This window comes from Zonotrichia leucophrys, chromosome 1 (genome assembly GCF_028769735.1).
Source record: "Zonotrichia leucophrys gambelii isolate GWCS_2022_RI chromosome 1, RI_Zleu_2.0, whole genome shotgun sequence".
In the NCBI taxonomy this organism is placed as follows: Eukaryota; Metazoa; Chordata; class Aves; order Passeriformes; family Passerellidae; genus Zonotrichia; species Zonotrichia leucophrys.
Window position 1 is genome coordinate 61,018,849 of NC_088169.1, and position 12,826 is coordinate 61,031,674.

The 12,826-nt window shown below is 40.8% G+C and overlaps 1 protein-coding gene across 8 annotated transcripts in view; it reads right to left on the reverse strand.

Moving 5' to 3' along the window:
- ENOX1 (ecto-NOX disulfide-thiol exchanger 1) overlaps window positions 1-12,826 on the reverse strand; it is a 357,261-nt gene that overhangs the window by 22,006 nt on the left and 322,429 nt on the right. For all 8 annotated transcript variants that reach the window (XM_064714384.1, XM_064714364.1, XM_064714402.1 and 5 more), the window contains 2 exons: window positions 5,837-5,944; window positions 1,127-1,183 (listed from right to left, as the gene is read on the reverse strand). In XM_064714384.1, the coding sequence (XP_064570454.1) occupies window positions 1,127-1,183; window positions 5,837-5,944 (165 nt within the window). The remainder of the gene's footprint in view (window positions 1-1,126; window positions 1,184-5,836; window positions 5,945-12,826) is intronic.

Here is a 12,826-nt window from a genome sequence, read left to right on the forward strand (position 1 = left end):
ACCATTTTTTAGCTAGCATATGTGAGTATTTCAAGATCATGATTGGATTAATGTATTTTTGGTTTACAAACAGAATCTTTCAAAGGGGCAATGGGATGCTGCGCAGACAGACTGCAGCTGCAGATTTGTTGGAGCTATCAGACAATATTGAATGTCTCCTGTCCAAACGCTGAGAGCTATGAGGCTCTATTGACTTCACTGCGGAAACGGATCACAATGAACGAGATTTAGGAAAGGATTAAAAAAAGAGGACAACATTTCCTTATCAAAAAAGCAGTTCACAAAACTTGAGCCTTCCATTCACGTTTAAAATAAAACTGTTTTCCTGACTGAGCAATTACACAACACATGGCCTAAAGTAGATGTTAAAATATATTAGTGTTTAAATTGCTGCTAGTTCACTTGGCCAGGAGGAAGCTATCATATATAATTGGATTTAATATTCATATGTTTATGACAAAGACTCATGGTTTGAATGACAAACATAGCAGGAAACTTTCCCTTTTTTTTTCTCTTCCCCCCTTATGGAAATTGCTGTTTTGATGGAAATCATTAAGGAAATAGAAGCAATTTTTTTTTTTTTTGGCAGCAGGTTTTTAAAACACACGACTTTAAGAGTCCTTTAATGTTTTTGGACTAAATAATGATTCAGTGAATTAATTTAGTCCTCTTGTGAAAATTAACTGTTTCAAAATTATACACATATACAAACCACCTCACTCAGAACTGAAATACAGCCAGGCTTGCCCAGCTGCAAGGTGGCAGCCACAGAGACAAATGGTGTAACTTTGTAGCTTGACTAATCCTGGACAGGACACTAAGGAAAAGCATTTCTTTTGCAGTCGTTTCCATGGTATCTTTAACACCCACATTCAGCAAGTAGGACACTGGTTGTTAAAGTCTCATCCAAATAAATCCTACGAAGTAAATTGCATGGAACCCAATTTATCTACCTTGAATGAAGTTTGCTGGGATTTGAACCTGTGGCTTCAAGGAAAAAAACCCCAGACACTTCAAACTTGATGTGCAAATCATTCAGCCATTCTATCAGCTTTAAGACATGCACAGTAAATTTGAGACCATACACATACATGAACCAAATCTACACAGAGACAGATGTACCTACATTTGCTTGAGATTCATCATGCCCATTGATTTCTGCTAATTCCTTGGCGCTTTTTAACTGCAAAGAGTGAAAAAAAAAGCAAAACAGAACAAAACAAGCACATTACTTCAGTATTTCACACAGTTATCTTTGATTTATTTGAAGGAGTGTTTTATAAAGCTTCCAATGAGAAAAACAGATGGAGCATATAATTCTAATGAGTTTTTGCTCAAACCATTTTGAAACCAACATACTTAAGGCTTGATAGGATGGCAAAAAAGAAAAATAATAGGACTGGGTCATTATTTTTTAAATAATAAGATTAGAAAGTACTTTCAAGGCATAAAAGGTACACAGATTTCTCTCTCAAGAATAATAAACAATTTAATTTCCCACTGTTGTTGCTATTAATTTAAACTTTACAATATCTGCAAGTTGCCACTAGCTAAATAGTGTTTTGCCAATGATTACTTTTGCATGATATATTTTGAGGAAAGATGCCGAAGTGCTACTATACATTGTCTTCCTGACAATGTACCTAAGTAACTGACATGGCTCCTGGGCATGATGGAAAAGGAGGGGAAGGGAAGAACAGCTCTTTTATTTAACCAGTGGCAGGAAGAACCGAGGGGACACGGCAAATATATGACCTGAACAAAAACTTTTTTTCCCCTCCTGAATTAGCTTTTAGGGGAAAATCCAGGATTACATTGGGAATTGCATAGATCACTCTCAGGAGATTTAAGGAATGTCCTAGCTCATATCTTGAGCCACAGTGAAATACGCTGTTGTTCATCCTGTGATTGAGCAAACAGAGCAAAGAGGAGACACTGCAGCTCTCCTTAGCCTAGAAGCCATGGAGGTTTGTACTCTTAAATGAAACTCATAGAATCATTTGCTCTTTAGGTTAAGCTCTGAAAAGACATGCTTTTATTGTAATTTAATTCACAATATATATCCTGTGGAAGAGGGGGATGGAGGGAGAGGAGAGGGATGGGGAACAATAAACAAAACTTTCCTCTGAACTCCTTCTTTTTTAGCAAAGAAACTGGGTTTGACGTAACTGTTGATTCTAAAGCTCTGGCTCTGATTGGCAACATTCTAAAATCCTGGTAAAATGGAACACTAATATGTATTGATTAGTGTCTGACTCAGAAGTGTTGGTGGACTACAATCCTAGGGGTTTGGTTACCTCCATCATATTTTTGCTACGTGGCAAAAACAGCTGAACTGAGTGTGATTCAGCTCCCAGCTGAATGTCAGTTTCCAATCTGACACTTAGGGTAAGCAGGCCATGGTCTGCTTGTACCTTATTATGCAGGGCTGTGAACTGCACCAGTTCAGGAACTGCAGCTCAAGCTCCTAAACCAGTCCTCATGGAGAGGGAAGAGGGCAACACTTCCTGATAAAGTAGTACAAAGGATATCTGGGGATTGCAAAATCATCAGGTCTCCTGGTTCAATTCACTGAAGCTCATCTTTCAAAAGTCTCAAGAAGTCTGCAATTTATATTGACAGCAGGGTGGTGCATTTCCAATGAATGCTACATGTTTTCCCTACTCTGAAAAAATAACCATCCTGTGAAATCACTCCACTGTGAGGATAGCTGGTAGGAATGAGCTGAGATGGCTGCTTCCAGACAGGCACAAGAATTAAGAATTTATGGATCGCAGTGTGACCGGAAGAGCTGTTTCCTGATTCTGCCAATTCTTCATTATAGAAATTCACACATTATAAGCAGTCCTGTGGGGTTCAGCTGAGTTACTCCTCTGAATATGAGGTCAGGAGAGCATGCTCAGTTTTGCAAAGCTGTTCTGCATGCTGATGAGAGTGTCCTGAGTGCTCAAGGAATGCAGCTCAGTCCTTACGCTTTGCCTTTCCCTGTCTGGGCTTATGAAATGCCATCACCCCTTGGTGACTGTGGCTCCCTGGCAAAGTGCTCTTCTGGTGACATGCCACATCCCCATCAGCCACACATGGGTTTGATGGGAGACTGGGCTCAGCCTGCTGCCCACTTTGCTCATGCAGGCTTTTGCCCTGCCAAGGTTTCCCTCCATTATCACCCTGGCACTACTTCATCAGTTGATATAATGCAGAGAGGATGCCTGAGCCTCTCCATCTCTTTTATTGCACACTTTTATATGCTCTGAAAAGGATGCCAGAGCTTAGGCAAGAAGGTGCTTGCATCCCTGCCAAGACTAGGACGTCTGCAGTGGAGATAATGGTGGAAAACTTAAGGGTAGAAAGTGTGCAGCTGCATTCCCATTGGTTAAAGGGGGTGAAATCCCTTTTTGCACAATATATTTTTTTCTAAATTATTATTTAAATTATATTCTTCTCTCACATGTTAAATAGAGAAATGCTGGAATAGGAAGCATAGAAAAATGTACAATATTGGAAAAACTTGCCTTGCCCCCTACACTGACTCCAGGGTAAATCAGGGGCAAATGTGATGTTAGCAGTGGATGGTGTGCTGAGGCAACACACAGAGGTAGTGCCAGCAACAACCAGGGGCCTGCCTGGAAGGAGAAGGGATGAGGAATCAGAAGTATCTGATAAATCTAATGCTGTGGTGAGGTAGACCTTACTCAAACCAGTGGGCGTGAATCCCTCAGACAACCAGAGCTGAAGGGCACATGCCAGATGTGATTCAGAAGCGTCTGACTACAGCAATGCAATATGGTGCACCAGCAAGTGGGACTTCTCCCAGCAGGACATCCCAGCCTGGATGTGGCTGGGACCATGGAGCAGCAATGCTTGGATGGAGCTGCACCCCCATGTACACATGCCCTGAGTGAGGCCGGGTAGGATCCCTCTGCCAATTTGGGATGAAAAGGCAATTTTTAGCAAACTTATCACAAAGCCAAGCCATAAAGTCAAGGCAAGAGTCCTATGCTATTTATTTTTGAAAGAAATGCTCTATTTACTTGGCTTGGCTGCATGATTTTCAATACCCATTGTGGATAAAACACACAGATAAGCTTGGTGCTTGTAAAGGAAAGCTGTGAGTCTTGGCAAGTGGGGGTCATTACCGCAAAGGCTTCTGCTGTTCTGGAAACTTTTGGAACTCGTTCAGGGTTCTTGGAGGAGCACACTGGCTGCCTAGCACTCTTCAGGAATTCTGGCTACTTACAGTCTTGGCCTCAGGCGCGTTTCAGAGCTAATTCTCAAGAGAAATGCAGATCTAGCCTGCCTCCCTTCCAGCTACTGTTTCGCCTGTCTGCCTAGCATGAGTGCACATTTGATTTGCAATTAGCAGCAGTCTGCAGAGATTCAGCAGTCTGCCCTGGTGGTCCCTACTGGGCCTCACATTGCAAGATCTTCCTATATGTTTTTGCAGCATATAATTACTACAAAGACATAAAATAACTTAGTGCAATTTTTGTTTTTCTTTTTTTTTTTTTAAAGCACTTTATAATGCTATACCTTGAAAGTCACGTGAAAATGGAAATGAGATCCAATTAACTCAAGAGACCTGGTGAAATCTGTGTTTATAAAGATTCTGTCATTACCAAATCCATTCTTCCTCATGGCATTTTCTGTATTACAGTCTTGCCTCAGCTTCCATTTAGGTTATCTCTGTGACCATAACTATAAAGAACATAAAAGCTTCCAGAATCTAAATAATTAGTTTGTAGAATATATTTGTCATCAGATATGTTCAAAAATAAATGTTAAATGTGGAACAATGTCCTAGCTTTCATAATGAACATAAAAAATCAGAAATAAATATAATTTACTTTTCCTAATGTGTACATCAAATGTATACATCTGTCTGCAGACATATTCAGACATACATGAAACAACTTGAACATTAGAATTGTCAGCATTTTGAATCTCTGCCACTTAAGCAATTCAGATTCCCCCAGACCTTAAACTGCAAATACTTGTCCAAGCCATCAAATACTTTAGCTGAAAGTTTATATAGAAAGGGTTAAAATAAGGTCTGAAAGCAGAGACTGTGCCTCTGCAACACAGGTGGGGATTTTCAATTTCCGTGTGTCCAAGCCACATGTTTTCTACAGAAAACACATAATTGTGCACATTGTCCTTGCACAGAAAGCACTGTTTCTTCTCTAGATTTACAGGTTTAGGGCCAGACTTGCTTTTTGCTGTGTAGCTATCCATCTTACCATCCTTATAAAACAGTACTGTCAAATACTTCTCTGTGTCATAGTACACCTTAGTATAAAAGAAGGTGGGATAATCAGATTTACAGAGATTTGATTCTCACTGGTTAAATAAGTGCATTGATAACTACTTTTTTTAATGCCATTATGATAATGCTACTGTAAGTTTTTTATATACTCATACTTGTGTGAATTACACAGGAGATGCCAAAATGTTTTTTTCAATATTATTCTTGAAAGGAAGAGCTGTTTTGGCTCAGTTATATTTAACTCCCCCAACATTTTTTTAAATTCAGAGCAAAACCACTTATCACTGGTATCTATGTAGAATACATAAGAGGAAGTACTACTCAAGACATGAAATCCAATACTGGATAGTATAAAGTAAGGGTTCATTGTCACTCTATTATCTGCAACTCTGTTAGCCTAATCAGAGCAGACAGACAGAACACTTAAGGTTAGGTCTTGCTCACAACATATTCTGTGGTCAGACTCCTACAGATTTTGGAGGTGAAGCCATGAGAGTTTCAGAGCTAATGGTTTTGCCTTCCTTCCCCTTAGCATGCCTAAGCCAGCACCTTTCTCCTGCCAAAATCACTCACCTGTTCCTGCAGGACTTTGAGCATTGCTTGTGTATGCGTTTGCTCTTCCTTTGCTTGCTCCAGTTCAGACTTTTTGTTATTTAATTCTTCCTGTATGCTCAGCAATTGCTGCACAAACAAAAGAAGTTTCTGGTTAGCCTCGTCTGGATCCAAAGCAGTTTAAAATCCCCAGTTTGACAAATCCTCATTTCAAACAATGTTTTGCAGTCTGCTCCTACATTTATTATTGTTGCATAATCTGCTGTGTCTAAATGGACCAGAGGTAAATTGTTTTCATCTGCATCTCCTTCTGCGGCAGTGCACCACGAGTAATGCATCTGCTAATGTGCATTAAGCTATTTGTTACATTAAAGCAGAAATTCCTGGTACAGTAAGTCACCCACAGAGTGACTGTCACATTCGTCTGAACCAAAATCTTATTTCTAGAAGTATATGTGGTGGTTTTAATAAGGCTGGGGTAAACACTATGGTACATAAATAATTTAAAAGCACAGCCCTTTAATATAATTAGTCATTGGCCCACAGCCATTTTCATTCTATGCAAAGCAATATTCTGGAAAGCTTTCAGACTGACTTGCCAAGAAGACAAAAGCTTTCCCCTTTTTTTATTTTTTTTGTCTTGTGCTGCGATATTTTATTAGATCAGGAAGACTGATGCCCTACAATCAATATATCAGCCAGGGAGACTGCTGATCTACTGTCAAAACAAAAAGCTATGACCAAAATCTATTTTTATGAAGAGAATTCTGAGATGGAGGAGCATATTTGAAAGCCCACATCCCCTGGTCTTGGCTAGCTTTAGATTCTGCATAGATTTATTGTGACTGTCAGGAGCAGGTCAGTAGATTTAATTCTGAAATACGTATATGTTTTTGCATTGATTTTTGAAGAATGTTAGATGATGAAGAGCAAGAGCAGACAAACAGGTTAAGAAAAGAGTTTATGTGTTTTCTCTCAGTGAATAAGAAAGGAAACTATGATTTTCTGGGGCAACATATTGCTTGTTAGCACACTCCATTTAAAGAAGTAATTGAACTACTAATTGCTTTACTAACATGCATTACTGATTTAACCATGTACCTACATCTAAAGCTTAGTTTATGGCTGTGCTTAGGGCTGGTGGCTGACTCAAACTGATGATGCAGGTGTTCAGCCTCCTGGTAAGTTACAGACAGCAAACCTAGAAAAAAGTCTTGGCCTTGTTCCACTGCACTGGAAGTCCCAGGCATCAAAGGACATGGTGTCAGCATTGTTTTCAGAGTGACTTGGAAACAGATGACATTTCGAGGACTGGTGGAGTTATTGGTAGTGTGTTTCTGTTGTAAGTGAACATCAGTATGATGGATTAATTCAGCCACTGAAGTAAAAATACACGTGGGTATATGTCTGATTATATCTCACACACTCTACAGTCCAGCGGAGTTGGTTAGCTTTTTGATGGATCATGCCGCCTGGAATGCTCCCTGGGAGCCTTCAAGAGACATTCTGGTATGTGTTTTCACTCTACCACAGCACAAGACCATTTTGAATCTCAAGATTTTTCCATGAAATAAATAGGTCTCTTCCACTGAGGCTCATACCCAACCAGTTTTTGTATGGGAAACTCTGCTTTGGCATTTCTCCAACAGGGATGTGTTCACCTTGCCTGCTGGGTACTACTTCCCTCATTTCCAGAAGATAAACTGGATTTGTGCGCACTGCCATAGGTCACACACTGATATCCATGCAGGTTCCCATGCAGAAGGGACCATCTAGTCACCCCACGTAAACTCAGGTTATAACATACCTTTAAGGTTCACCTGGGATAGCTCTAGCTGATGCCTGCAATTTAGAGAGAATGGACTCTAGTCCTCAGGAGAGAAGCAGAGAACACAAGACACCAGAAAGATGCCATAAGCCCTCTCAATGGTCACTAGCTGAAGCACTGTGATAAGCAGACTGTCACCTACCTAATAGCAGCTGGTGAGATTTCCTCCCCTTTGCAGCTGCAACCTGTTTGACCACACACACCTGAACATATCATGAGAAAGGAGTCTGTGCCCCCATTTCAGAATCTTCTCTGAGCAGTTATGTCTCACCAGTGTGGCCAGATTCCACCTTGGTTGAATTTTACTCCAGCTTCTAGGAAAAGCCCTACAGGCCATCCTTTTGAAAAATATAAAATCCCATCTGGAAGATCCCAAGTGAATTTTCATTTCATCCTGCTCCTGAATAATCTTTCACTAGTGAACAACTGTTACAAAGAGGAAACCAAGATGGACTCTTGGGTTGAACTTGTTTACACAACTGAACTTAAACCTCCTTTTCTATCCCACCTACCCCCCTCCCCATGGTTCTTCCCTGGCCACGTTTCACTTACTGTGGATCAGCTCACAAACTTCCACTGTTTTGTTTTCACATCTCCCACTGTGATCTCCCACTGTGATTTAGTCTAATTATATATCTCTTCTTTTGACCCTGGCTTTTCCTGTTTTGTGTTTAAGGCAATTTTTCCAAAACTGTCTGAGCATGGGAGGAATTGGTGTGGAAGACACTGAGAGCATGAGAGAGAGAGGGAGATGTGATGTTCTGCATCTTTGTACTTGGCTCTGCACCAGCGAGGAACAGAAATCCCAGGAAAATATCCAACATTCTCAGTTTCCCTAGGGTAAAAGAGTGTGCACTCTAGTTGGAGTATGAACTACAAAGTGCTTGATATGAGACAAAACCTTCTAGCAGTCTTAGTGGTTAAACTGTCAACTACTGAAGGTTTACTGTGTGCGCATAGGCTCCAAAGACAGTAAATGTCTCCTAGTTTCACAGGGGTGGAAAGCAGAGTAACTAAGATATCCTATATTCATACATAAGGTTTTTCATTCACAGGACTGGGACCTTACCATTCAACCTCCAGAGATGTCAAAATTATTTAAAATTTGGAGCCATCCCTTGGGGGTTTAACTTTCTTTTTCTCTCCCTCATATTTATCTCTAAAAGCTGCAGAATCTGCTAATTTTGCATGGGTCAGGTTTGCATGTTTCTTTTTCCTGCATGGTTGATGCTGCAACCAAGAAGTTGTAACAAGGAGTTATACCTGCCAAACAGCATATTTTTCTCCTTTAGTCTCATTTTGGAAAATAAATAAATAAATGTGACTGAAAAAAATATCAGCCTAAGACAGATGAACAGCCGGAAAAATTTCACCACAAACACGTGATGTTTGCAAAGTTAGAAGCAAATGGGGAAAGGATCTTACACTGGCAGAAATGAGAAAAGTTTCATAACAGGGACCACTGCCATGCCTGCTTATAAACAGAAAGGTTTTCCACAAAGATTGTAATGAATGATGCCAACATGTAGGTATTAATTATTCAGAATTACTTTGTTTTTCATACATAAATCTACTTATTAAAAATTGATCCTATAGATTTTTCTTTTGCCCTTCAAATTTCTTGCAACTATACACCACAATCAATCAAAATAAAAAAATATCCTTGGTTTCAATAATTATGCTGTCTGATACTGTTGCACCTACTTTGCCATCTCACACAGCCTTTCTGCCAGAGTTTCCCTGTGTAGGAAACCCACCTACTACACTGATGGTCACCACAGCTGTACAAGTGTCTGTTCTTTCAATCTTGTCTCACATCTCTGGCCATTCCCTTTAAGCCCTGATGCTCCCAGCTCTGTGACACAGCATCCAGACAGAAGTTAACCAGTTTTATCAGGCAAAGAACTGATTTCATGGCTATATAGACAGGAAATACCTGGCTCATATTTCTGTTTTATTCCATGTCCCCACTGTGCAATTCTTTGGGTCTGCGTGTTATGGAAGTATCTTTTCCCTGAATCAAAATGCAAGTGTCAGGAAGCAGAAAAGCACATCACAGAGCTCATCAGAGCTCTGATGATCCTGAAGAGAGACACCTGCAGAGCTCCACCAGCAGCAGCCTGGAAGCTCAGCTGGTCTACATGCAACCAAAAGTATTTGTCTCCAGGGCTGTGAGCTTGCCCTAGGAGATGGAGCTGTGTACTAGGACCAGATCAGACTGGCAGACATCACTAATATCCTCTTACTGGTATTTCCAGAGAGGAGATGGGAAAGCCAGAAAGAATTAGCATCCTGGCTGCCTGTCCAGAGATCAATCAACACATGTTAGATCCCCTCAAAAAACACAAGACATTGCTTCCAGTGGCAATTCTGGAACTGGTCTGCATAAAAATGGTAGATACCACTATTCTTTCTTTAGTGAGGACCAAATCCTCCCTGTACAAATAAGTAGGTAGCTAATTTCAATATGTGAGGCAAAAGAGGGTGTGTGTTTTATTATGATTTTTTTTCCCCACATTCCCACTCCAATGCTGAATCTCTGCCAGAGACAGTTCAGTACCACCCATATTGCATAGATCTCAAAAGCACAGACAGAAAATTACCATCTTAAACCAATCTTCACAGCTTCTGAAACATTAAATATAGATGGCATTATTGAAGCCAGCTGAATTACTCAGGCTGTGTACAATGCAGTGCCAGTGTGGCCAAGAATGCTAACAACTGAGCAGCACACACTGCCTTGGAATATATGAGAAGTCCTAAAGGGAAAGTAATAGCTTGCTGCTGTGTAGCACTGTGCAGCCATGAAATACTCCTTCTCTTTCCCCTCCTCCTTCTTGCCCAGAGTTCTTCATAGCTCCCCAAAAGGCAGTGTGGATTTGAATATAAAATATGGACATACCTAGAAGTGTGGCTGCATCCCAAGCCTAGTTGGACAGACAAGGATCCCATAAGGAAAGCATGATTTCCAGCATGAAACCAACAACTTTTCATGCAAAGAAAAAGGAGGCAGATCAGAAGTTACTGCAGTGCCTGAGGCTGTACTTAGGATGCTGTAAGGCTGACAGAATAATGAAAAAGGAAAACCACCATTTGACACAAGTTTAGCAGTTATACTGCTGAATGGTCCTGCCCCTGCTATTTTGTTTATGATCTTCTCTACAGCTGCTTGAAATGAAGTATGAAAAGGTTACAAAGATCTTAAAGAAAGGGCAGTAAGGAGGAGCAGACAAAAGAACACCTTGGAGTGGGAGCACTGACGTTGATCACAGGCAATTTCAGCAAACCCAGCCTGTTCGGCCACAGGAAAGAGACAAACTCTCCCATTTATGGAGTAGATGCAGAATGTCCAGAGATGACCTCTGTTAAAGGTCTCTGAAATCAGTGTATCAGTCAAACAGGGATGCTCTTACACAGCCTAACTGAGCCAACCCGGTGGATGGTCATCGTCAACACCCAGTGAACTCAGGCAAACTGGATTCTCCTGCTCATATAATGTGTAGGAGAAACACCATCGCATTACTCTCCACTTATTATCTATAGCAAATATATCCCTATAAAAGAAAAATAGATTCATTAAGTGCCTAAAAAAAGGTGGTACTTATGTGTCTCAAATAGGCAGGCTGTATCCCAATCAATGCTACTTTTTTTCAGTCCAAAAGAAACCAAGACGTAAAACAGTAACCCTGGGAAGCAGGACTCACTTGTGCAAAACACTTGCCCCAAAACTACACAAGAATCAGAAATCTGAAAAGTATGAAACCACAGGCATTCAAATGACAGCAGAGCTCGCCTAAAAAAGAAAGCACTCACTTATGATAGCAATTTCTGATGTTTTATTATATTTTTCCTTTTTCCCCAAGTAAAACCTTGTTCCATCTTTTCTAAGTTCATCTTATAAAAAGAAGTTAAGAGTTTGCCAAATGGAAAATGAGAAAAATCGCAAGGAAATGAATGTTTTGATATTCTTAGAAGCTGTTAACAAATACAGAGGGGAAGGATGGTAAATGTTTCCTTTCAGAATCTTCCTAAGGTAGGAGGAAAAGAAAAAAAATGAATTAAAATGAAATCAACCATTTGCAAAATAAAAACACAAATCCCTCTTCCAGTACTCCCATGGCCTGTCTGGAAGAGTGTCTTTCTCTTTTTGCAAGACAGACAAGATTTCATATCACAAATGGCCAGCACATGGCAGGCTTGAATAATGAGAAAGTGACTTCCCAGCTGAGCAAATATGCATTAGTAACAAGACGCTGATGAGGCCTGACAAATCACCAAGGAAACAGGAGAATGTGAAAGACAAGTCAAAGAAGCTTTAGAAATGAGCCCTCAAGGAAGTTAGCCATGTTGCAGCAAGGCATTATTAAAATAAAGAGTATGGCTGTGGGTTCGGGCTTTTTAAGGGATTAAAAAGAACCATAGTGTAATAGTGCAATGTTTCCCATCCCTGCCAGCTCTCAGGGACTGGCTGTGTCCCTGGCTGTATGGATGGCATTATTTGGATGGATAATAGGGTTTCCAATGATGGAAGAGGGCTAGTAAAGAGGTGCACGTGGATGAACAGCCCAGCTCCTGCTTGATGGGCATTCACCTGCACAGTGAGTTTCCCTGGCTCTCTGGCCAGAGGTAAAGACCGTGCTGAACATGTTTGCTCTGCAGGTTAAACACCTCAGAGGGGGTCGAGGAGCTGGACACACACCTGATGGGGGAATGCGTATGGTGGCACTAAAGAACAAACCGAGCCAGCTGCTTCCTTAGGGACGTGATGCCATGCTTCCCTTCTCCTTTCATTAGACAGACTCCAGAGGTCCTGCTGCAGCTCTACAGTGCTCAGAGTAGTTGCAGGCAGGCATGTATTCTAAGAAATAAAGCAAAAGACAGATGGACACAGACACACTGAAACTAACTAGAGGGAGGTTACGGAGGTGGTGGTTTTCTTGAGTAAGGGTTGAGAACAAGTAGACACCAAGAAACATTTTTTTTTTATTACACAGAAGGAAAATATTCCATGTGAGGGTAGCCAAACTCTTGAGCAAGGGCTCAGAGAAGCTGTGGAGTCTCCATCCTTGAGGGTACTGAGACCATAGCTGGACAAGATCCTGAACAAAACAGATGACTCCAGAGATGCCCCTGTTTTGAGGAAAGGTGTACCTGACCTTCAGGTGTACCTTCTGACTTCAGTT